The sequence below is a fragment of the Aspergillus lucknowensis genome, assembly GCF_044049455.1.
Source record: "Aspergillus lucknowensis strain CBS 449.75 chromosome Unknown BJX67scaffold_39, whole genome shotgun sequence".
NCBI classification, from domain to species: domain Eukaryota; kingdom Fungi; phylum Ascomycota; class Eurotiomycetes; order Eurotiales; family Aspergillaceae; genus Aspergillus; species Aspergillus lucknowensis.
Genome location: NW_027263583.1, coordinates 76,323 through 96,091, shown reverse-complemented (window position 1 = coordinate 96,091; position 19,769 = coordinate 76,323). Strand labels below are relative to the sequence as shown.

General features: G+C 50.1%; 6 protein-coding genes across 6 annotated transcripts; all 6 read left to right on the top strand.

Moving 5' to 3' along the window:
- Positions 1-62: 62 nt before the first annotated feature.
- BJX67DRAFT_360881 (putative DnaJ chaperone (Caj1)) lies at positions 63-1,637 on the top strand. The gene is made up of 4 exons (XM_071029814.1): positions 63-407; positions 461-475; positions 524-584; positions 638-1,637. The coding sequence occupies exons 1-4, from the start codon at positions 386-388 to the stop codon at positions 1,188-1,190; spliced, it is 651 nt and encodes a 216-aa protein (XP_070883551.1). The 5' UTR covers positions 63-385; the 3' UTR covers positions 1,191-1,637.
- On the top strand, positions 1,638-3,208 carry sec53 (phosphomannomutase SEC53). The gene is made up of 5 exons (XM_071029813.1): positions 1,638-1,943; positions 2,022-2,084; positions 2,143-2,459; positions 2,540-2,614; positions 2,681-3,208. Exons 1-5 carry the CDS (start codon positions 1,836-1,838, stop codon positions 2,928-2,930), a joined length of 813 nt encoding a protein of 270 aa, XP_070883550.1. The 5' UTR covers positions 1,638-1,835; the 3' UTR covers positions 2,931-3,208.
- Positions 3,209-3,314: 106 nt separating this feature from the next.
- BJX67DRAFT_383617 (CCDC90 family protein) lies at positions 3,315-4,414 on the top strand (the record flags this gene model as incomplete). The annotated part of the gene is made up of 3 exons (XM_071033490.1): positions 3,315-3,861; positions 3,964-4,297; positions 4,357-4,414. The coding sequence occupies 3 exons, from the start codon at positions 3,315-3,317 to the stop codon at positions 4,412-4,414; spliced, it is 939 nt and encodes a 312-aa protein (XP_070883549.1).
- Positions 4,415-6,543: 2,129 nt separating this feature from the next.
- Positions 6,544-7,102, top strand: BJX67DRAFT_360872 (uncharacterized protein). Its single transcript, XM_071029812.1, has one exon. It carries the CDS (start codon positions 6,859-6,861, stop codon positions 7,033-7,035), a length of 177 nt encoding a protein of 58 aa, XP_070883548.1. The 5' UTR covers positions 6,544-6,858; the 3' UTR covers positions 7,036-7,102.
- A 124-nt stretch (positions 7,103-7,226) lies between these two features.
- On the top strand, positions 7,227-12,129 carry BJX67DRAFT_360871 (putative SNF2 family helicase/ATPase). Its single transcript, XM_071029811.1, has 5 exons — positions 7,227-7,293; positions 7,359-7,540; positions 7,596-10,788; positions 10,859-11,316; positions 11,380-12,129. The coding sequence occupies exons 1-5, from the start codon at positions 7,260-7,262 to the stop codon at positions 11,938-11,940; spliced, it is 4,428 nt and encodes a 1,475-aa protein (XP_070883547.1). The 5' UTR covers positions 7,227-7,259; the 3' UTR covers positions 11,941-12,129.
- A 178-nt stretch (positions 12,130-12,307) lies between these two features.
- Positions 12,308-18,602, top strand: BJX67DRAFT_205575 (ECM29 family proteasome component). The gene is made up of 3 exons (XM_071025511.1): positions 12,308-17,324; positions 17,448-17,742; positions 17,796-18,602. Exons 1-3 carry the CDS (start codon positions 12,432-12,434, stop codon positions 18,224-18,226), a joined length of 5,619 nt encoding a protein of 1,872 aa, XP_070883546.1. The 5' UTR covers positions 12,308-12,431; the 3' UTR covers positions 18,227-18,602.
- Positions 18,603-19,769: the final 1,167 nt, after the last annotated feature.

Here is a 19,769-nt window from a genome sequence, read left to right as displayed (position 1 = left end):
AGCGGGTTGCCCTTCTGGAACAGTTGTCACTGTTTCCCAGCGTGAGACTCAGACAAGCATTCGAATAGATGGTCAGGTTCAGCCATCTGGTTTTCATGGAGGGCGAGAGATTGTTCTTCATCGCAACCTCTCACAGTCCAAGCTTCCGAGCGCGAACCAAATCTTGGTCTCATAAGGATTCCGCGACCCTCACGCGTGGACTCTGGTTCGTTGTTCCACCCTGGACCACCGACGTCATCCCGACCCGCGGCCGCCCATTTCAAGAGCCCATTCGCTTTTTGATCTTCACTTTTCTTGCCCCCAGAATAGACACTCTTACCTTGAATCAGATATTGAACTCTTACAAGCAGATATCGCAGTCCTACTTCGTCATATACAATTAATTATGGACCCCAACGAGATGCCAAGTGAGTCCCCCCAGCTGTCCGTGCTGATGGATGGGTGACTAACAGTTGAGCAGGAATTCCTGATTATTGTAAGTATAACATGATAGTAAGGCAAGGCAAGACTCACTCATATATAGATAAGCTTTTGGGCGTCTCCCCAGACGCCAGCCAACAGGAGATTCGCACTGCGTATAAAAGGTTTGTATACTAAATACCTGCCTGACAACAGATTAGTGCTAAATCCGCTGCAGAGAATCTCTAAAATCCCATCCCGATCGAGTCCCGGAAGGCTCCCCCGAAAAACCTGCTCGAACCCGAAAGTTTCAAGAAATTAATGATGCGTATTATACTCTCTCGGATGAATCGCGCCGGCGAGAGTACGATGCCAGAAGAGACCTCGAAGAGGAAATGAAGGAGGAGGAGGTACCCGGGCCTGGCGGTGGGTTCTGGTCATCGTTTGGGTTTGGTCCTGAAGATCATGAAGAACGAGCATCTGAGCAGTTTGGCTCAGTATTCGAGGAGATGCTGCGAGAGGAAGGCATGGCTGGTGACACCGAAGCCGGGCGAACAACGCGACATTTCTGGTCGCTTGTCGGTGGGGTAAGCGGCGGTGCGCTTGGGTTTATCGTTGCCAATGCACCTGGCGCAATTGCGGGCGCAGTTGCCGGAAACCGTCTTGGAGCGGTCCGCGACGCCCGGGGTAAAAGTGTCTATGAGGTTTTCTTGGAACTACCAGTGAACGACCGGGCGCGGCTGCTAAGCCAACTGGCTGCCAAAGTCTTCCAGCATACCATGGCTCAGTAATTGAATTCCGCACTGCATATATCTAGAGGAATTAGGCTTGTGCATTCCCTCCCGCTCTTCTTGTCTGATGGACTGGAGATCTAGGGATATGATCCTAGCACACGAGCACTCCGGGTCTTGCCGAGGTGCCTGTCGATTCAATGCTGTTATTTATGCGTTTTCCGGAAGAGGATTACCTTGGAGGGTTGCCCAAGATAGCGTTCGCTACCTACCTAGGTAGCCGCAACTACTTGCTCCTTTCAGGCATGTCCCTAATCTTTATGGGGTACTCGAAATTTGAGCATGGATATAAACATTCTTAGTTGCCTGTGGATGCGGGCGAACCCAACCAACCTCCAGCTTATCGATAAGCAGGCCCAAAGCGAGCTCCGGTTGGAATTCTTTGGCTGACCGCCTGCCCCAAATTGAGGAGGCCTGTTTGTCGAGGCCCACTCCCGGCCCCTCAGTTTCACCGCAAGCGGTCAAGACTTGTTCTTCGAGGTTCTGGATGAAGTACATGTACCTGGAACTACCCCTCTTTTGTTGACTCCAAACCACCAGAGTGCTCAGTTTCTTACAAGATCAATCACCAATAACTTCTGGGCTGTATCACTGTGCAAGTTGAAGTTCATTTTTCTTCTTGACCCCCGTGCCATCCCCGCGATTATGACTACTGTGAAGGGTGCCGGTGTGTACCCGGCTTTGGAGAACCGCCCATTGAAGGATACCATTTGCCTCTTCGACGTTGACAATACCTTGTCGCTCCCAAGGAGGGTGGGTGTTGACCACAAAACTTCCACTCTTGCTTCTCATCGGACAGAAAGAATGCTAACCCACAATTTCAAACCACAGCCCGCGACACAGGAGATGCTTCAAATCCTTTCGCAATTGCGCCAGAAATGTGCCATTGGATATGTTAGTTGTTTTTTCAAGCTCTGAGGAGTGCATTATCTCGGTCTCATCCAAAGTCTAGGTTGGTGGTTCCGACTTTTCTAAGCAGCAAGAACAACTTGGCTCGTCGACCGTCAACGTTACCTCCCTTTTCGATTTCTGCTTTGCCGAGAACGGGTTGACAGCATACCGCCTTGGGAAGCCCCTTACTGGAAACAGTTTTATTCAATGGATTGGCGAGGAGAAGTACCAGAAGCTGGTAAACTTCATCCTAAGGTATATCGCAGACTTGAACATACCGAAGAAGCGGGGTACGTTTATCGAGTTCCGTAATGGAATGATCAACGTCAGCCCAATCGGCAGAAATGCTACTGTTGAAGAGAGAAACGAGTTTCAAGAGTATGTACTTGGGCCCTTTGGTGAAGTTGCCATTATTATTCTGGCAGCTTTTCGAAATGATGTTCTGATTATGGCTGCAGGTACGATAAAGTGCACAATATCAGGCCGCCTTTTGTGGAAGCCCTCAAAAAGGAGTTCCCTGACTATGGCCTTACGTAAGTTGATATGGGGTTCTTGATACGAGCTCCGAAAATCCGATGCTAACCCGTCTTGTATGAAAGCTTCTCCATTGGAGGCCAAATATCCTTCGATGTTTTCCCCACTGGTTGGGACAAGACGTACTGCCTAAGGCACGTTGAGGCCGAAAAAGAAATCTCGGGAATTGAATACAAGGCAATTCACTTCTTCGGCGACAAAGCTTACCCTGGCGGTAATGATTGGGAGATCTATGATGATCCTAGGACAATTGGTCATGCTGTTAAGGATCCTGAGGATTGCTTGAAGCAGCTCAAGGAATTGTTCCAGCTATAGAGTGTTGTACGCGAAGCAACAAATACATGGAGTTAATTTTGAATAGCTACATAATCTGGAAATTGGCATTGGCTGTGAGCTCTTCCACCAGACTTACAACAATGAGTACCTCAAGCATGATGGAAGCTTGACGCATGACCCAAGGCCCAGAGGTACCTCGGTAGACTGGGGATGCTTTATAGTTCTCTCCAGCAAATCGGAGCGCTGGGTTACATTGGCTGAGTCATCCACTCTCAGAGATCGACGGTAAGGCCGCCCTGGAAGAATCCGAGGACCTCCATCATGTTGTCGGTTTCTGAACATTAGCGTCATCAAATCTGACACATTGCTCTCGGTGCTGTTCCTTCGTCATTCGATGCATATTAGACCTTGACCGTCTTCAAAATGGCACCCCAAAAATCTATTGCTGAGGTTCCGCGTTCAATCCTTCCCCGCCTGACGTGGAACGGCTCATCCTCCCGAACGACTCTCTCAGCTTCTCGTTCTGGTCCTCTCCCCGTAGGCCGGAAACAGAAGCAGCGCACACAGGGTTCGAATGCCCTAACATGGCAAACGCAGTCTCCGCTATTCTCCCGCAATTCCGCGGCGTTCTCTACAATATCCCGAGAAAGCGGCGCATCAACTTCGGTCATTCGACGCTCGCCTTCCTCAACCCTCAACACTACCAACAAACGCAGCCAATTCTCACAGTCTGCTGAGAATCCTATCCGGTATAATGGCGTTTATGTCGCGGCTTTTTATCCCGCTCGACGTGCATTCCACGCTTCAGCTCCGCGGGGGCGGGACCACCATTTCGATACATTGAAATTTGTTCAAAGACTCAAGGCGGAGGGATTCAGTGAGGAACAGGCTGTCGCAATGATGAGAGTTCTTAATGATGTCATCCAAGAGTCGATCCAGAACTTGACTCGGACAATGGTTCTACGGGAAGGTAAGTTGCTCCCACTATGTGCTTAGACCAGGTTGGAGTGTTCCCGCCGATCGCTACTATGCATTTTACCTGAAATAATACTAAATATCCCGTTATTACCAGATACCGAGAGATCGGCTTATACACAGAAAGTGGATTTTGCCAAACTCCGCTCCGAACTGCTGAACGCAGACTCTACGGAAGCACAACTTACGAGGTCTTCGCACGAAAAGATTGCCGCTGACCTTGCGAAGCTGAATTCAAAGCTTCGGGACGAGATTGGACGTACCCAGGCCTCAGTCCGGCTCGACCTCAACCTTGAAAAAGGCCGGATTAGAGAGGAAGCCAACAGCCAGGAAATGCGGATAAAAGAGACCGAAACACGAATCGAGCAAGAAGTCGCAGGCCTGAGAGAGCGCGTTGAGGCTGTGAAGTTTTCCACACTCCAGTGGCTCATGTATGCCCATCTCGCACTCCACTTTCCCAGCTTCAACTTTTGCTAACAGATCTCTACAGGGGTGTCTGTACTGGTACTGCTGCTTTGATTTTGGGTGCCTGGCGTCTCCTGATGTAAGCCGTTACTCTTAGTGAGGCCGAACTGCTCGTCCAAATTCAGAGACTGGTTGCTTGACGATCAGGTAGTACCTGTATAATCATCAGTTTTCCAATTCGATGTATCTTAGAGGCTTTCTGACATTCTCAGCTCTCTCCTTTTCTCCACTTTAGCGGGTTTCCTTTTTCTTTTGTACTCTGGGTCACACGGAGGCGGGACTCTGGAGCGAAATCATCATAGTTTTTGGATAGACAAAGTTTCTCTAATGAGATCACATATACACTGAGAAACTTTCATTACTTGAACCTCAACATGAATCAGAAGATAGTCTTGGAAAATCCATGGGGAAGGCAGAGGCTCACTCCAGCTCCAGGGGACCCCGCTTGTCACCCATTTGCCGGTCACACGGCGGGATATTTAATAGTTACTCCGCCATTATCTGGGTCATGGGTATGAGAGTGAACATTCAATTTAACTATAACGGCCTGTGCTTGACTAATACCTTGGAGCCCCAAGGCTCTCCATCGTATCGGTTGCTATACGTTGAGGAGCCACTTCGAGAGAAATGGAAACTGCGTCTCAACCTTGCGGCATCTTTTTAACATCAACAAGCAGCCCCCATTTCCGCGGAAAACGCCATAATCCCCCTGAAATTGGGGCACAATAGCAATCTTTTCTTTTTGCTCTATTCTCTTACTCAAACATGTTCTTAGTCCTAAAACCTGCCCTTGGATCCCGGTATCGGCTGGCGCAAGTCTTTGCTTTCAAGGATGCCCCTGGGTCCTTCTTTACAGGCAACCGCTCGCCCAAAATGGGGCCTGCTGGTTTTGCTAGCGGTCGTTGGCCTTGCTGTAGGGAGGCGGGCACTTTGGGGGTCTTACGAAAGAGGTCACGCTCGCGGTTTGGTTTTGACAGTGACTGCGACTGTGATACCCCCGATGTCCTACATGAAAAGAGTGCTGGCCATCCGTGGCCAAGAAAAGGAAGGATCTGGAGGGCGCGGCCACCCCATTTCCAACCCGAGCAGAGGCGAGCATACCGCGGGAAGAAGCTCTTGTAACATTCATGCTCCTTATTTTGTGCTCTGTTCTGTGGCTCTATGCTCGCCCAATCTTGTCATCTCCCCCTCTCCTGGAGGTCTTCCAGGTATATCAACCAATCCATCTCCAAGATAACAACTATACCTTCTGTGGTGAAGAGATTCTCCTCTTGGATCATGTGCTTGACTTCAACTACGGCCATCCATATGTTGGTGCGCTTCTTACCCATCTACTATCCTTGCAAAAGTGCTGACTTATTATGTATAGGATATTATGAGCCACTGGGCTGTGAGTTCGATACAGTCCGAATAAATCTCACAGTTAAATCCAGAGGGCGATAGTTTGACCGGCTAGCCCATATGTATCTCGGGGGCCTAGGACGGCAGAGCCGATAGCAGATGGGATCATCTGGTCCTATACAAAAATTGCGTCATAGTATAATGTGCTTTGGAAGAAACCTCAAAAAGTTATCTTTGAGTTGGGGAATCTGGTCAACGATACATATACCAGTTCATTCAACGTAATTGTGACAGCCCATTTCTCACACCAAGGTAATGTGCAAACTGCTGGCATTGTTCTTCCAGTCTCTGCCCAAAACTCGGCGCGCAGTGCGTCTCGTGCGTTTATTGTTCCATCGCAGGAAGCGAAAGTGTCTTACATGGTCGATTTCCGAGCGTCTCACGCTGTCGTGCCAATCTCTGCATATGGCCAGTCAACGGAAGAATTCTGGTGGTCAAATGTCCTTTCGTATGACACCGAGACCTTCAGCAATGCTGTGGTTGAGCTCTACGGACACTCTCCATCACGCGAGATCCAGCTCTACAGCGATGATATCCTGGATTTTGGCGCCCAATCGTTGGAATCGATGCATTCGACCTGAGGAACCCTGAGAACGATATCACGCCTTTCCTACCTATCGTTACTGATGGCTCTTACCATTCCTTTGAGATAAATGTTGTGGGGCTGGAAGTTTCAGCCAACGGAACTGTTACTTTCCCCAACACAGTAGGATCCTACGGGGTAGTCTCAGGGAATATCTTCCTTTATCCTGACGACCATGCTGACCGACGCATGGCGTACAGCTCTATTTCCGATCCAAAACCCGATGTCATAGCACCCACTCCTAACTTTTCCATTACCAGAAGCCTTATCAAAAACCATACTGGTGGTAACGAGTCGTTGGCATATTCAGTACTAGTTGAAAGGGCCATTACAATTAGGTCTACCGACTTCCTCTGGAGCAAGAATCTCTCATTTTCCAATTCCGGCCTGTTCAACCAGCAGGGCCGAAGCCAGAAAACCCAATAGCAGACGTCAGGAACGTTTTATCCGGTAGGCTCGGAGATGACGGTAGCTTCGGCGTACTCAATTTTGATTACCCATTGGCTGTGAATACAACGTACGGTCACACGGAGGGCGGGCCGAATGCATCTACGCACCGAGCAATGGGGCCGATCGTTTTATAGATCAAGTGCAAGGAATAGGCATTCAACCTCTTCTGGAGACACGAGCGACCATTTCGAAAGCAGCGTCGGAGGGAGGTCCTACCGACGGTCTGTCCGGGCAGTGAATGGGAGCATTGTCTCAGTCGCACAAACTTAGTTTAAATAATCGCAATAAGCCAATTGAGAGCATCGAATAATTGGCATCCAATATCAGTCTGGATGAGTTGGATCTTTGATGATGCGCAGATCATTATGGGGCGCGACGGGCCGCCATTGCTTATCACCACGTGACCTTATCGATTAAATTAATCCGCCTCGCCCCAGCGCTGCCTCACCCCCGACGCTTGTAGAAGATCTCGGGAGCCATTGGAAGAGTGCAGCATGGTTGTGGTGAAAGCGGAGGTTTTCTATCCAGGTATTATTCAAGTCGTTCAGAATGCTCGCAGAAAGCTGTGACTAATGTGCTTCCCCTGCTTCCAGGCGCGGTTCCGGATGCTTTGGCCCAGGCCTTCGCGCGCCATACAGAAATTGAGGGCAGTGAGCCTTTTAATAAACGCCGCAAAGTTGCTTCGCGGGCCCATAGTCTGCGAAGGTTAAATGGGCTTTCAGCTTCGCATGTCCCTAACGGCTATATTCCACTCGCACGGTTCCAGCTGCAGCTGGTAAGATATGCCTTTGGCTTCAAGCACGCGAATCACACAACTTACACGTATGTAGGATTTTGCACACCCTGACCCCTCTCAAGATGAGTGGAGCGCCTCCGCCAGCTCCAAAGACAATCTACCAATCCTGGTGAATGTCACCAGACCGCATCCTCTCGAGCGAGAACAGTTGCTGAATGATTATGTGGTACTCGAGCTGGAGACAATAGAAGAGCGAGAAACCCTCTTTATTGATACGTCTACTGACCCGGAGATTGTCCAACTCGGCAAGCATCTAGAAATTGCGAGCAAGCTGACGTGCGCGGACCGCTACACGTCTAGACTCCCGACCGTCTGCTATCAGGCTACTCTTCATTATCTTGCGAATCGTACATCGTTCCGCCTTGAAACAATCATACTGTGGAAAGACTCGCTCGATGTTGCCGATTACCGGAAGCTACCCGGTGCAGCCCTGGAAGCATTTTCAAGCTACGCTGTCCAAACTGAACTGGATGGTAATTGCTGTGTCGAACGTCGGAGAGCAGGAGGTGATGAATGGACGGCTCGCGATTTTTATAACAATGTTCACGTTCCTCCAGACACCCCCTCCCTCTCAGCACGTGTCAAATGCGATATGATTGAGTGCGAGCTTTTCCCCTTTCAGCGACGGGCAGTTCGGTGGCTGCTGTACAGAGAGGGCAAAGTGCTTAACTCGGATGGCCAAGCAGTGCGTATTCTGGATGCACGCAAGGATCGACTGCCGGAGTCTTTCCAGCAGATCACTGATGTTGATGGGGAGACCTGTTATGCTAGTCATCTTCACATGATCATCACCAGAGACCTTTCTGGGTGGTATAATGTGGACGACCATCTAAAGGGTGGCATATTGGCGGAGGAAATGGGTCTGGGAAAAACTGTTGAAATGATCAGTCTAATGTGCCTCAACCGTCGAATGTTGCGCCCTGAAGAAACATTCGCGGGAGCCGGAGGCCTGAGACCGTCTGGAGCAACTTTAATCATAACTCCGCCGGTAATTCTGGAGCAGTGGAAGCAGGAGATTGAACTACATGCTCCGAAACTCCAGGTTTTCCATTATACAGGCATTCAGCGCCATCAAACATTATCAGATCAAGAGCTAGTTGAGCTTATGGCTGATAATGATGTTGTTCTCACAACCTACAATGTTCTTGCGCGGGAAATCTACTATGCTGGCGACGCTCCGAAGAGGCACCTTCGGCATGAGAAACGATTTGAAGCAAGGAAATCGCCGTTAGTCAAAATATCGTGGTGGCGAGTGTGCTTGGATGAAGCCCAGATGATCGAGAGTGGTGTCAGCAATGCAGCGAAAGTCGCTCGTCTCATCCCTCGCCAGATGGCTTGGGCCGTGACCGGCACCCCCCTCCGGAAGGATATTACCGATTTACTTGGGCTACTGCTCTTTCTTCAATACGAACCATTCTGTGGATTTATCTGGAAAAGGTTGTGTGCTGAGTTCAAGCCTGTCCTGTCGCGGATTGTGAATACTATCACTCTCAGACACAGCAAAGACCTTATCCGAAAGGAGCTTCACTTGCCACCCCAGAAAAGGGTTGTAATTACAGTTCCCTTCACTGCGGTGGAAGAGCAGCACTATCGACAGCTGTATGAAGAGATGTGTGAAGAGTGTGGACTGGATATCACAGGATCGCCTCGCAGCGATGAGTGGGATTCCAATGACCCATGGGTGATAGAGAAGATGCGAAGCTGGCTAGTTAGGCTTCGCCAGTCTTGCCTCTACCCAGCTGGAAACCGCCGCAGGGGGTTCGCTACAGGTAATGGCCCTTTGCGATCGGTAAACGAAGTTCTGGAGGTAATGATTGATCAAAATGACGCACTTTTGCATGCAGAGGAGCGATCTCTTCTTCTTTCTCAACTTCGACGTGGTCAATTGCTTGAAAATTCCAAGCGCAAGCAGGAAGCTCTCAATCTCTGGAAGACGTCTTTAATCCGTGCTTGTGAGATCGTTCAGCAATGTCGGGTCAGGCTGCAGCTGGAATATAGGAAGCAGCAGGCACCTGCTACTAATGGGGAACGGGATCGAGCGGAATCGGTCAGTGACGATGAAGGCGAAGATATCGAAAGGAACCCCAGGCTCACTACATTTCGGCAACGGCTCCGTGCTGCTCTCGAGGTCGAACATATTGCTGTTTTCTTCACCGGGAACGCGTATTATCAGATCAAGTCGGACGCCGAGCTGATCAAGCCCGATTCCGAGGAGTTCCAAGCGCTGACAAAGTTGGAAGAAGAAGCTTATGCGAAAGCCAAGTCCATTCGGCAGGAAATGCTCGCGGAGAGTTCGCGAAAAGCAAAACGATACGTGAAAAAGATTAAGGAAAAGTCTGAGAAGAGTGAGTTTGTGGTCATTCCCATAATGGATCCTCAGCTTCGTACCAAAGGTCTTGAGTCTCGTCGTGTGTTCGATCGTCTCGAAGAGTTTTGCGAAGTGATGAACCAGCATGCGATCCAATACAATGAGTGGCGCAAAAAGATGGTTGGACTTCTCGCCCAGTCACTCATTGACCAAGAAGATGACTCTGAGCTGGAGGGTGATGAGTACGAGAAGTCCACAAAGCATCAGGATGAGATGTATGTTTACATGGAAGCACTACGTGCAATGTTTGCCGATCGTCACGATGCCTTGACCGGGCAAAAGAATGTGCTTATTGCTCACGAAGTAAAAATGGCGATAGCTCAAGCACAGAAGGGAGAGGGGCCATCTCCGCCTCTCTATCTCGAAATTATGGAGAAACGAAGTCAGCTGAAACCTGGCGCCGGCCTTGGATCCCTTCGTGGAGTCATCACGGAGCTTCGCAGCCTTGGAACCTCGCTTGAATGGCAAGCGAATGAAGGGAGTTCGAGGGCCCGCGCGGAGCTGGAGATTCTCACAATGGTGCTTAAGAATGTTGTGCACATGTCCACCGAGCAAACGAAGATCGCATCAGCCATAGAAAGGGAGGTAGAGACATTTCGAGATACCATGAATCACCGTCTGGAATACTACCGCCAACTGCAGCAGATATCTGACACAGTCGCGCCTTTTGATGAAGAAAGTGCTGGGAAGCCCCTTGACCACGATCTTTTCAACTCGAAGCTCGAGCAGGAATACGCCATTGATGAGAAGATCTCATCCTTGAGAGCGAAGGGACGCTACCTCATTCACATACGCGACGAGTCAAGACCGGATGAGACCTCGAAAATTTGTATTATATGCCAGAGTGGCTTTGAAATCGGTGCGCGCTTCCGCTTTAATGCCGTGATTCAAATCTCCACCCTAAGTAATTGTGAATTGACTATGTGTAGGTGTTTTAACTGTCTGCGGCCACAAGTACTGCAAAGACTGCCTACGCCTATGGTGGCGCCAACATCGTACTTGTCCCATTTGCAAAAAGCGCTTGAAGGCCAACGACTTCTATCAGATCACATATAAGCCACAAGAGTTTGTAGTTCAGGAGGAAAAGTCAGCACCACACATTGATCTCGGGCGCCAGTCGAGCAACTCCATTTATACGGACATCGGCTCCGGCACGCTGCATGAAATTAAGAATATCGATCTAAAAGACTCTTTCGGGACAAAAATTGATACACTGGCGCGTCATATCCTATGGCTCCGTGAGCACGACCCTGGTGCCCAGTCGATCATTTTTTCTCAGTATAAGAGCTTTCTCGAATACCTGAGCAATGCCTTCAAGCGGTTCAAGATAGAATATAGTAGCGTTGATGATCACGACGGCATATCGAAGTTCAAGAACGATCCGGCTGTAAGTCGGCAGCTTTTACAGTTTCTTGGATATACCAGCGCTGACCATCTTTCACGAATCTAGGTCGAGTGCTTTCTCCTACATGCAAAAGCACATTCATCCGGCCTCAACCTCATCAACGCCACTCACGTCTTCCTCTGTGAACCTCTCATTAACACAGCTATTGAACTCCAGGCCATTGCGCGAGTCCATCGTATTGGCCAGCATCGACCGACCACTGTCTGGATGTACCTAATTTCTGACACGGTTGAGCAATCAATCTATGATATCTCAGTTTCTCGCCGCCTCGATCACATCATCGAGAAAGAAAGGGAAAAGAAAGCTAGTACTTCCTCGTCTATCGAGAATGGTGCGAATGGAAGCATGATTGAAGACCTCAGTGAAGTAGCTATTGACTCCGCGAACTCCTTGGAAATTCAAGACGCGCCATTGGCGAAGTTGATGGAGGGGGGCGCTTTTGGTGGTGAACTCGTCAAGAAGGACGATTTATGGCGATGCCTGTTCGGCAATCCACAGCAGCAACAAGCGAACGGTGACTCGTTGAGTGCTGGAGGCGATGTGGCAAGATTCTTGAGAGCCGAGGCTGCGGAACAGAGAAGGATATCCTCGATGAAGCAACCATGAAACGACACCTGGGCAGTTAATGAATGACGGTCAAGGGATAGGCTGGCCCTATCCGCCTCCAAACATCTGACCATCAACTACCATATTCTTGGATATCTGTGGCTATAATTCCTTATTAGACGGCTCGATCTAGCTGTGCCTACCTTTATATAAAAATTCTAAATGTTAAGTTAATGTCATACGCCTCTGTGGGACTTTTCGTCTCGATACAAGGAAACTTGGCATCTCACACATTCACGCTGGGCCACAGGAGGCTGGTAGATGCGGCCTGAAAATTAAGGAAGAAAACCGTACCTGGAAAATGACTAATCGTCGCTTTCCCCATTTGGCCATGATCGCGGCCTCAGGTCCAAAGAGGTGACGTTCGAGTGTTTCTACCTACGCCTGCTGGCTCAAAAACAAAGCCGCTTATTCCTCTTTCCCAGTTCTGTTTCTACTCTGCTTCTCAATGTTTGATATCAGCCCGCTCCATTCATCTATAAATCACAAGTATGACTGCGATCAACAGTCCGGAGGCCCGGGAGTTGAGCTTAATCTCCAAAGTCGAGCTCAGAATTGCGTTAGCAGATACAGATGAGAAGCTGGAGTCGCTTCTCGGTACATATCTAGCTCCCTTATTGCTAAAGCTCGGCTCAGAAAGCCATGCGGTCCGCAACAAAGTTATTTCAGTGTGTCAACATATCAACACGAGAGTTAAAGCGCCCGCGATCAAGCTCCCTATTGCGGCGCTATTGAAACAGTTCAAGGAGCAGAAGGTGCAACTAATACGACACTTTGACCTGGTCTACCTGCAACAAGGAATTGACCGATTGGGTTCCGACGCCAGAGTTGAAATTCTGGTTCCGTTGCTTCAGGGTATCTCCGAAATCGGGACATCTGCGAACCAAGGCGCCGTCGTGTTCAATCTTGTGCTTCGACTACTACCATTATTGAAGCTTCCGCCGAAGGACAGCGCAGACGATGTGAATTTAAAGGCTAGCTTGGGTCTCTCAGACCAAGATACTAGCTTCTTAGCGCACTGGTTTACGAGGCTATTGCTTCTTACGCCCGCAGAGAAGAACATGACTGCATGTCCAGGTCTATCCCCGGCAGAGTACAGGTTCTTGAATAAGGACGTTCCTGTGACAGAAACGTGGAATCCGTCTCGAGAGAGCGGCTTAAACCTAGCGGAAACCAAAGTCCAAGCTCTGAAGTTTATCTCCAGCGGTGCCTTTAGCAGCGTGGAACGATTGATTCCCGCGATAATCGCATCCGCAGATACCAATTCTCGTTTATCAGACCTTGGTGAAGAACTACTGAAGAAGTTCATACCCGATCTCGAAAACCCAGATGTTGTTCAACAGCTCTACAGCCTGTATTTCGGCGCAGGTACGCCGGAAGGGGCGCTGCCAGCCCGCCCTTCCCTGCAAACAAAGCTTCTTATCTTCCTGGGGAAGTCCGTAGCGGCAACAGCGGATACGGATAAGGTCATACTACTTATCGAAGAAGGCCTGCTTTCGGACACGGCCAGGTCTTCCCAGGGTTTACAGGCTTCCAAACTGCAGACTCAGATATTCAATTTCACGACATGGGTTGTTCGCATGGGTTCTCAGTCTGACCTCAAGCGACTGGCACCCAAACTTATCGCGGGCCTGATGGATTTCATCCGGTCCCAGGGATGGCCCAGCCCAGCGGCTAGTGGTCAGCGGCTCCCGGCGACGGACCTCAGTTTACGTGCTCTTGCCTACGAAAGCATTGGAATCATTGTTCCCAAGGCCGATCTCGAGTTTAACAGTGGGCCAGAACCTATATCCTATTTCAAACTAATCAAATGGCTTTTTACGTCACTCAGTTGTGATGACTCTAGCCCTCAGATTTTCGTCAGCATTGAGCAGGCGTTAGGGAGTATCCTCAATTCGTCCATTGATGTTGGTGATGAGGAGTTCCAAAAGCAGTTAACCCGCTACCTACTGTCACAAATGAGGGCATACCCCGAGGATGACGACCAGGAAACCGGGTGCAGGGTCGTTCGTGGGCCACAGTATGCTGCCGTACGGTTTGCCAACAGATTCTTGCCGTACAGCAATATTGTTGCGCGCTGGATCGACCTCATGGCTGTCGCAAGCGGCTCTGACAAGCGCCAGGAAATCTCCGAGGAGGGCAAAAAGGGTCTGCATCCTTACTGGTACCGGCTCCTGAACCCGATCAAGGATAAGACATGGGCCGCTACTACATTGGTAGAAGGTGAAACTCGCTCTTCGTGGTTTGATTTCCCGAGTTTTCTCGAAGCCACCAACTTCCTGCTCTTTACTGTGATTCAAGGGCCGACCACATCTGGGATCTTTTCTGGACGGTATAAAGATTCTTTTGCCCCCGCAGTCACGTTTCTTCGCAACATCCTGTTCTGGGAATCTTTTTCATCGGCCGGTATCAGTATAGACATAGAGCAAGATTGGGAATCCAAGCTAGACGTGATGTTAGCATCCGACGAAAAAGCGCGAAGTGCCCTGAAAGAATATATGAGATCGACTGCTTACGGACCGGTTTCCATGTTTCTCCAAGGTGCGCTAGGAGGCCTCGTTGATCGAAGCCTAGGAGACCGGCAACTATTTGGACAACACTTCGTAAGTGTGTGTTCACTAGCGGCTAACAATATAGTTAAAACCATTGTACCAAGCACGCTTTCACTGAAAACCGCTCTGTCAAGCAACAATCAGAATTCACAGAATATGGCAGGCCGAGCAATTGGTATCCTGGCCTCGCATCCTGCATTCCGTCGAGAAGACCTGGAGACTCTGCGAGCGGAGTTATCAGCTACGCTGCAGTCATGGGAGTCAGCCGTCGGAGAAAGGGTCCTCAGAGTTCGAGGAGCGTTGCTTGCACTATCCTATCTCTTCAGTAGGCTTGCATTCCGAAGGGCAAGTCAGAGTCTCACCAAAGTTCAACTCGAGGAGTTTGTCAATGTGGTCTTCTCAATGATTGAGAATTCGCGTGACTCACTCCTCAGGCAAGCAGCTCAGATAGCGCTGGGCCAGCTGAGCGTTTCTGGTGCCCTCTCCGCCAATACGCTGTCCGACACCCAGTGGGGGACAATCAAGGAGAAGCTGGTCAAAGACGCGAGGGCTGAAAGCAGCGTCGCCATAGCAGCCATAGGCCTTCTGTCGCTGACTTTCTCGAATGAAGCTCCCCAGTTCAAAGGCTTACTGGATGCCCTTTTCGGTTTACATGACATACGTAGCCCAGAAGTTCATTTCACAGTCGGCGAGGCACTCAGCAATGCTATCGCCAGATGGAACTCCAAGTCCCTGGTTCTTGAATTCGATGTCGATGAACAGCTCCCCGAATCTGCAATCTCAGTCTCGGTCCTTGTTGATATATGCGACAAGATCATTTCGGACTGCAGGGCGTCGAAGCCGTCTCTAAGAAAAGGCTCTGCAATTTGGTTGCTCTGTCTTATTAAAAACTGTGGCCACATGAAGGAGATACAAGAGCGATTGCGCAAGTGCCAAATTACGTTTGCTAGCTTACTGGGCGACCGAGATGAGATGGTCCAAGAGACTGGAGCCCAAGGGCTGAGCCTGGTCTATGACATGGGTGACCAGGCCCTGAAAGATGACTTAGTGCGGGACTTGGTGACTTCGTTCACAGCAAGTAATGTTAGTCTTGGTGGAGGTAAAGTCAATGAGGACACCGAGCTATTCGAGCCAGGAGCGCTACCAACTGGTGGAGGTTCATCGGTCAATACATACAAGGACATCATGAACCTCGCTTCTGAAGCTGGCGACCCAACGCTCGTTTATCGATTCATGTCGCTCGCCTCCAACAACGCCCTTTGGACCAGTCGTGCAGCGTTTAGCAAAATCAGCATCAGCAACATCTTTTCCGATTCCAGCGTGAATGGGTACCTGGCGAAGAACACCAAAATCTACCCCAAATTGTTTCGGTACCGCTTCGATCCAAATCCCAATGTGCAGCGGTCGATGAACACGATTTGGCTTGCGTTAGTCAAAGACCCGAATGCGGTGATTAGCGCTCACTTCGATGAGATTATGTCAGACCTGTTGAATAGTATGATGACAGGTCGAGAATGGCGAGTTCGTCAGGCAAGCTGTGCTGCTATCTCAGATCTGATACAGGGCCGTCAGCCAGAGGTGTATACAAAGTACGTGGACGAGATTTTCACCAGGGCATTCAAACTTGTCGATGATATCAAGGAGACCGTCCGGGTTTCTGCCCTAAAGCTTTGCCAGACAATCACTGGCTCTGTCATTCGCACCTTGGAATCAAGTGATCCCGACACCAAACGAGTAAAAGCAATGCTCGAGAGCACAATTCCGTTTCTGCTCAGCGACAAGGGAATTGAATCCAGCGTCCGAGAGGTCCAAGGTTTCGCCCTCGGCGCTCTCATTCAGATAATTAAGAAGGGTTCTGGCAGTTCATTAAGGCCGTTTGTTCCCACCATCATAGAGCAGTTTCTGAATTGCCTCAGCTCGTTAGAACCTCAAACCGTCAACTACGTCCATCTCAATGCCGATAAGTACGGTTTAACTGGGCAAGAAATTGACAAAATGAGGCTGTCTAGTATCCGCACTTCTCCGATGATGGAAGTAATTGAGCGATATCTAATTGATATTTTGGATGATGCGAGCATGAAACAGTTTGCAACAAAACTAGAAGTTGTTCTTCGCTCAGCTGTTGGTCTACCATCCAAAGTCGGGTGCAGCCGTGTGCTCGTCCTGCTGAGCATGCGCGCAGTGCTCTTCCAGCCGTACGCAGACCGCTTCATCCAGCTACTTGGTAAATTCGTGGTCGACAGAAACGATACCGTCAGCGCTTCTTACTCCTCATGCATCGGCTACCTTATGCGACTAGCACCAGACGACCGAGTGCTGAAGACAATCGAGAATGCGAAAACTCTATATTTGAAAGCTGAAGACGCCAACCAGCGGGTCATTTCAGCCGAGATACTTCACTCGTCCTCGAAATTGTCCAATGATCGCTTTATGGCATTTGCCTCGACCGGTCTACCATTCGTTTTCGTTGCAAAGCATGATCTGGACGAGCATGTCCGCGAAGTATTTGAGAAGACGTGGCAGGACAATGTCGGGAGCAATCGAGCAGTGTCACTCTACATCAAGGAGATTACGGATATCGTCAGGGAAAACCTCGAGTCAGCTCGTTGGGCGATAAAACACACGGCCGCGCTAGCAATTGCAGACGCTATACAGTCACTCGACGCAGAAATCGACCTTAATACAAGCGAATACATATGGCCGGTTCTGGAACGGGCTGTGGCTGGAAAAACATGGGACGGGAAGGAAAATGTGCTCAAGGCATTTGTACATTTTGCGAGCCAAGCGAAGAAATTGTGGCAGGAGCACCCACAGCTGGGAGAGCTGATGAAGGTAAGATAGACTTTGGTTCTTCCCGTTTCTACAGTTGTTTTATTCATTTTTATTCTATTTTTATCGTATTCCCCGTCCCTTTTTCGCAACTCAGTTATGAGCGAGGGGCTGATCTGCATGAAGACGATTACGATTCGAGAGGCCAAACGAAACAACAGTGCATATCGACCACATGGCCTGGTTGCTCTAGGTGGAGTAGCACATGCACGCAAGGACCTCAATCTTGTGCCCGAAGCAATCAGCATCGTTTCCAAAGTGCTGGATGATCTCGACGACGCAGGAGATGTCATGGATGTCGACTCGGGCAGTGGTTTTGGGGCAAAACAAACCTTAGAGGACACGCTGGCGGCTTGTGTAAAGTGTCTTCTGCAATGCTTCAGCCCAGTGGTGGTACAGGGTGTGCAACCACCCACGAAGGGTGAGAAGAGCCTCCTCACAACCCAGTGACCGTGCAGTGCGCTAATTAAAGAGTCCACGACATAGATCGCTCAGCTCTCGAGGGTTATCTGACAGATGTGAAGGCAAATATACGAAAAGCGATTGGACTTGGAGAGAAACAGGCGCAGATCTCTTTGTACGAAGAGCTGCGCCTCCTGTTCACCCAGTCGAACAGCTGGGTTTCGATAGAGGATAACAATGATGGTAATCAGCGAGGCGAAATCCACGGACTCTTGGCGGGGCTAGCAGGGGAACTCCTCCCTTGTGAGATTGACTTGTCGGTTGAGGCAATCCGAAAGGGACGTGCAGAAGCAACTGTCTCGTACGTCGCACTTTGCCAGAAAATCGGACAGGAGATAGACCCCGAACTACGAAAGACAATCAGGGACTGGAGGAAAGGCGAACGATCTGGCCCTGTCAGGCAGGTACTTGATCAGGTGATAGGGCAGTTGGCACAAGATTAAGGGCGAGAAGGTTTCGGGCGGTTGGGGACGGCCAGCAAGTACAAGCCTTGAGCGGCGAAAATCATGAACGCGGATCGAACAGCTGAAAGGTCGAGTGGGGGAAACGTGGGAGGCGAGCACAGCATGACATCCCTTCAGCCAGCCTTTGGGGCGGAGACCCTGCAGCTCAGAAAGAAATCCGCTGTGCCGCGACAAGTTCGTTCCCTTGGGCTGAAGGTCAAGTGTCACCCGACAAAGCGAAGCGAGGAGGGCGGAGGAGAGAGTTCATCAGTCGAGACTTGCGGTCCGTTCTGTTCTTAGAGATAGCGCCGGGCTCTAAGCCTCATTGCCGAAAGACTTGATGAGTATATTCTGACCAATAGTGGACCCATATTATTGACAATGGAGTGCGACAAGAAGACAACTTGAATTCCTCTTGCCTCCCTCATCCGAGCTCGACCAGCGACCACACAGGCGCTAGCGAATCACAGGCATTGCTTGCCGAAGGAGTTGCCAACGATGCCTCAATAATCCGGCGAGGAATGCGCGGGCTGCACCTTGCGCTCCCTCCCCTGTCCTCTGGGAGCTCCAGACCAGGCCAGCCGAGTCTCGGGAGTCGAAGTCTGCGAGACAGAACCATCAGAACCTCCAGCAGTCGAGAGCGACTCTAGGGCGCTAAAATAGTCCCACCGGTAGTCACCTTTATCACTGGCACATGGCAAGACAAACGCAGAGGCGGGGCCTTCGGTCACGGCCGGACCCAGAACCAGTCTCATGCCCCCTTTGGAGACAAAGAGGTTAGTCTCTTCCGTCGGCTCCGAGAAAACGCAGAAAGAAAGAAGCAAGAATGAGACAAGGACGCACGGGGTATGTCGGGAACCAAAGCAGAAGACGAGGATGTGGCCAGTAGCCCGAGGGTCCGGAAGGTTCTGAAGGATCGAGGCCTTCTATTTTTGCTGCTTTCTGAGCTGAGGAGCCTGACGGTCGAGCCCAGCAGCAGACAGAGAAAGAGGGAAAAAGAAAAGTGATGGGCAGGGGAGATGAAAGAGGTCTCGGCCTTGTCCGGTCGAGAGAGAGAACCTTGCAACCTTTGGAACACGGAGCGATCCCCACATGGTTGACAACTGCACCAGCGTGTGCTTGGCGTTAGTTTATTCTGCTCAGTCTCTCGATCTGAATCCATCCGCACCAAATGGTTGCTCCGAAGAGGAGTCCTTTGCTTCTCCGGCCAGCTCCCATTCGCTGTGAATCTCTGGTCCTCTGTCTTTCAGCGTGTCCATTGCTCAACCGTCAAGCGCCCTGCCCCATGGGCTGCACTTCTTCTCTCCCAAGATTCTATTGCATGCATCGAGCCTAATTATCTTTTCTTTTCCCCGACTCTTCTTCTTTTCAATTTTACTGCCTCCCCTAGTCTCATCATGGATAGCTCCGCGGAGTGCGCGATGCTGGCCTGCTTATTTCTATCCACCCCAGTCCCCCACCCAAGCTAAAGACGCATTTCCACGATCCATTCGAACTCTTCTCTAATTCTTTGCGCTCGCGCTTTGCTTTCGCTTCTGATTGC

Excerpts from the sequence above, each read along its gene's own strand:
- BJX67DRAFT_360881 (XM_071029814.1), top strand. The coding sequence starts at position 386 with ATGGACCCCAACGAGATGCCAA. Across the intron at positions 585-637 it reads ATTCGCACTGCGTATAAAAG|AGAATCTCTAAAATCCCATC; the intron begins GTTTGTATACTA and ends AATCCGCTGCAG.
- sec53 (XM_071029813.1), top strand. The coding sequence starts at position 1,836 with ATGACTACTGTGAAGGGTGCCGGTGTGTACCCGGCTTTGGAGAACCGC. Across the intron at positions 2,085-2,142 it reads AGAAATGTGCCATTGGATAT|GTTGGTGGTTCCGACTTTTC; the intron begins GTTAGTTGTTTT and ends TCCAAAGTCTAG. Across the intron at positions 2,460-2,539 it reads GAGAGAAACGAGTTTCAAGA|GTACGATAAAGTGCACAATA; the intron begins GTATGTACTTGG and ends TTATGGCTGCAG.
- BJX67DRAFT_360872 (XM_071029812.1), top strand. The coding sequence starts at position 6,859 with ATGCATCTACGCACCGAGCAATGGGGCCGATCGTTTTATAGATCAAGT.
- BJX67DRAFT_360871 (XM_071029811.1), top strand. The coding sequence starts at position 7,260 with ATGGTTGTGGTGAAAGCGGAGGTTTTCTATCCAG. Across the intron at positions 7,541-7,595 it reads CACGGTTCCAGCTGCAGCTG|GATTTTGCACACCCTGACCC; the intron begins GTAAGATATGCC and ends ACACGTATGTAG. Across the intron at positions 10,789-10,858 it reads CCAGAGTGGCTTTGAAATCG|GTGTTTTAACTGTCTGCGGC; the intron begins GTGCGCGCTTCC and ends GACTATGTGTAG.
- BJX67DRAFT_205575 (XM_071025511.1), top strand. The coding sequence starts at position 12,432 with ATGACTGCGATCAACAGTCCGGAGGCCCGGGAGTTGAGCTTAATCTCC. Across the intron at positions 17,325-17,447 it reads AGCTGGGAGAGCTGATGAAG|ACGATTACGATTCGAGAGGC; the intron begins GTAAGATAGACT and ends ATCTGCATGAAG. Across the intron at positions 17,743-17,795 it reads TGTGCAACCACCCACGAAGG|TCCACGACATAGATCGCTCA; the intron begins GTGAGAAGAGCC and ends CTAATTAAAGAG.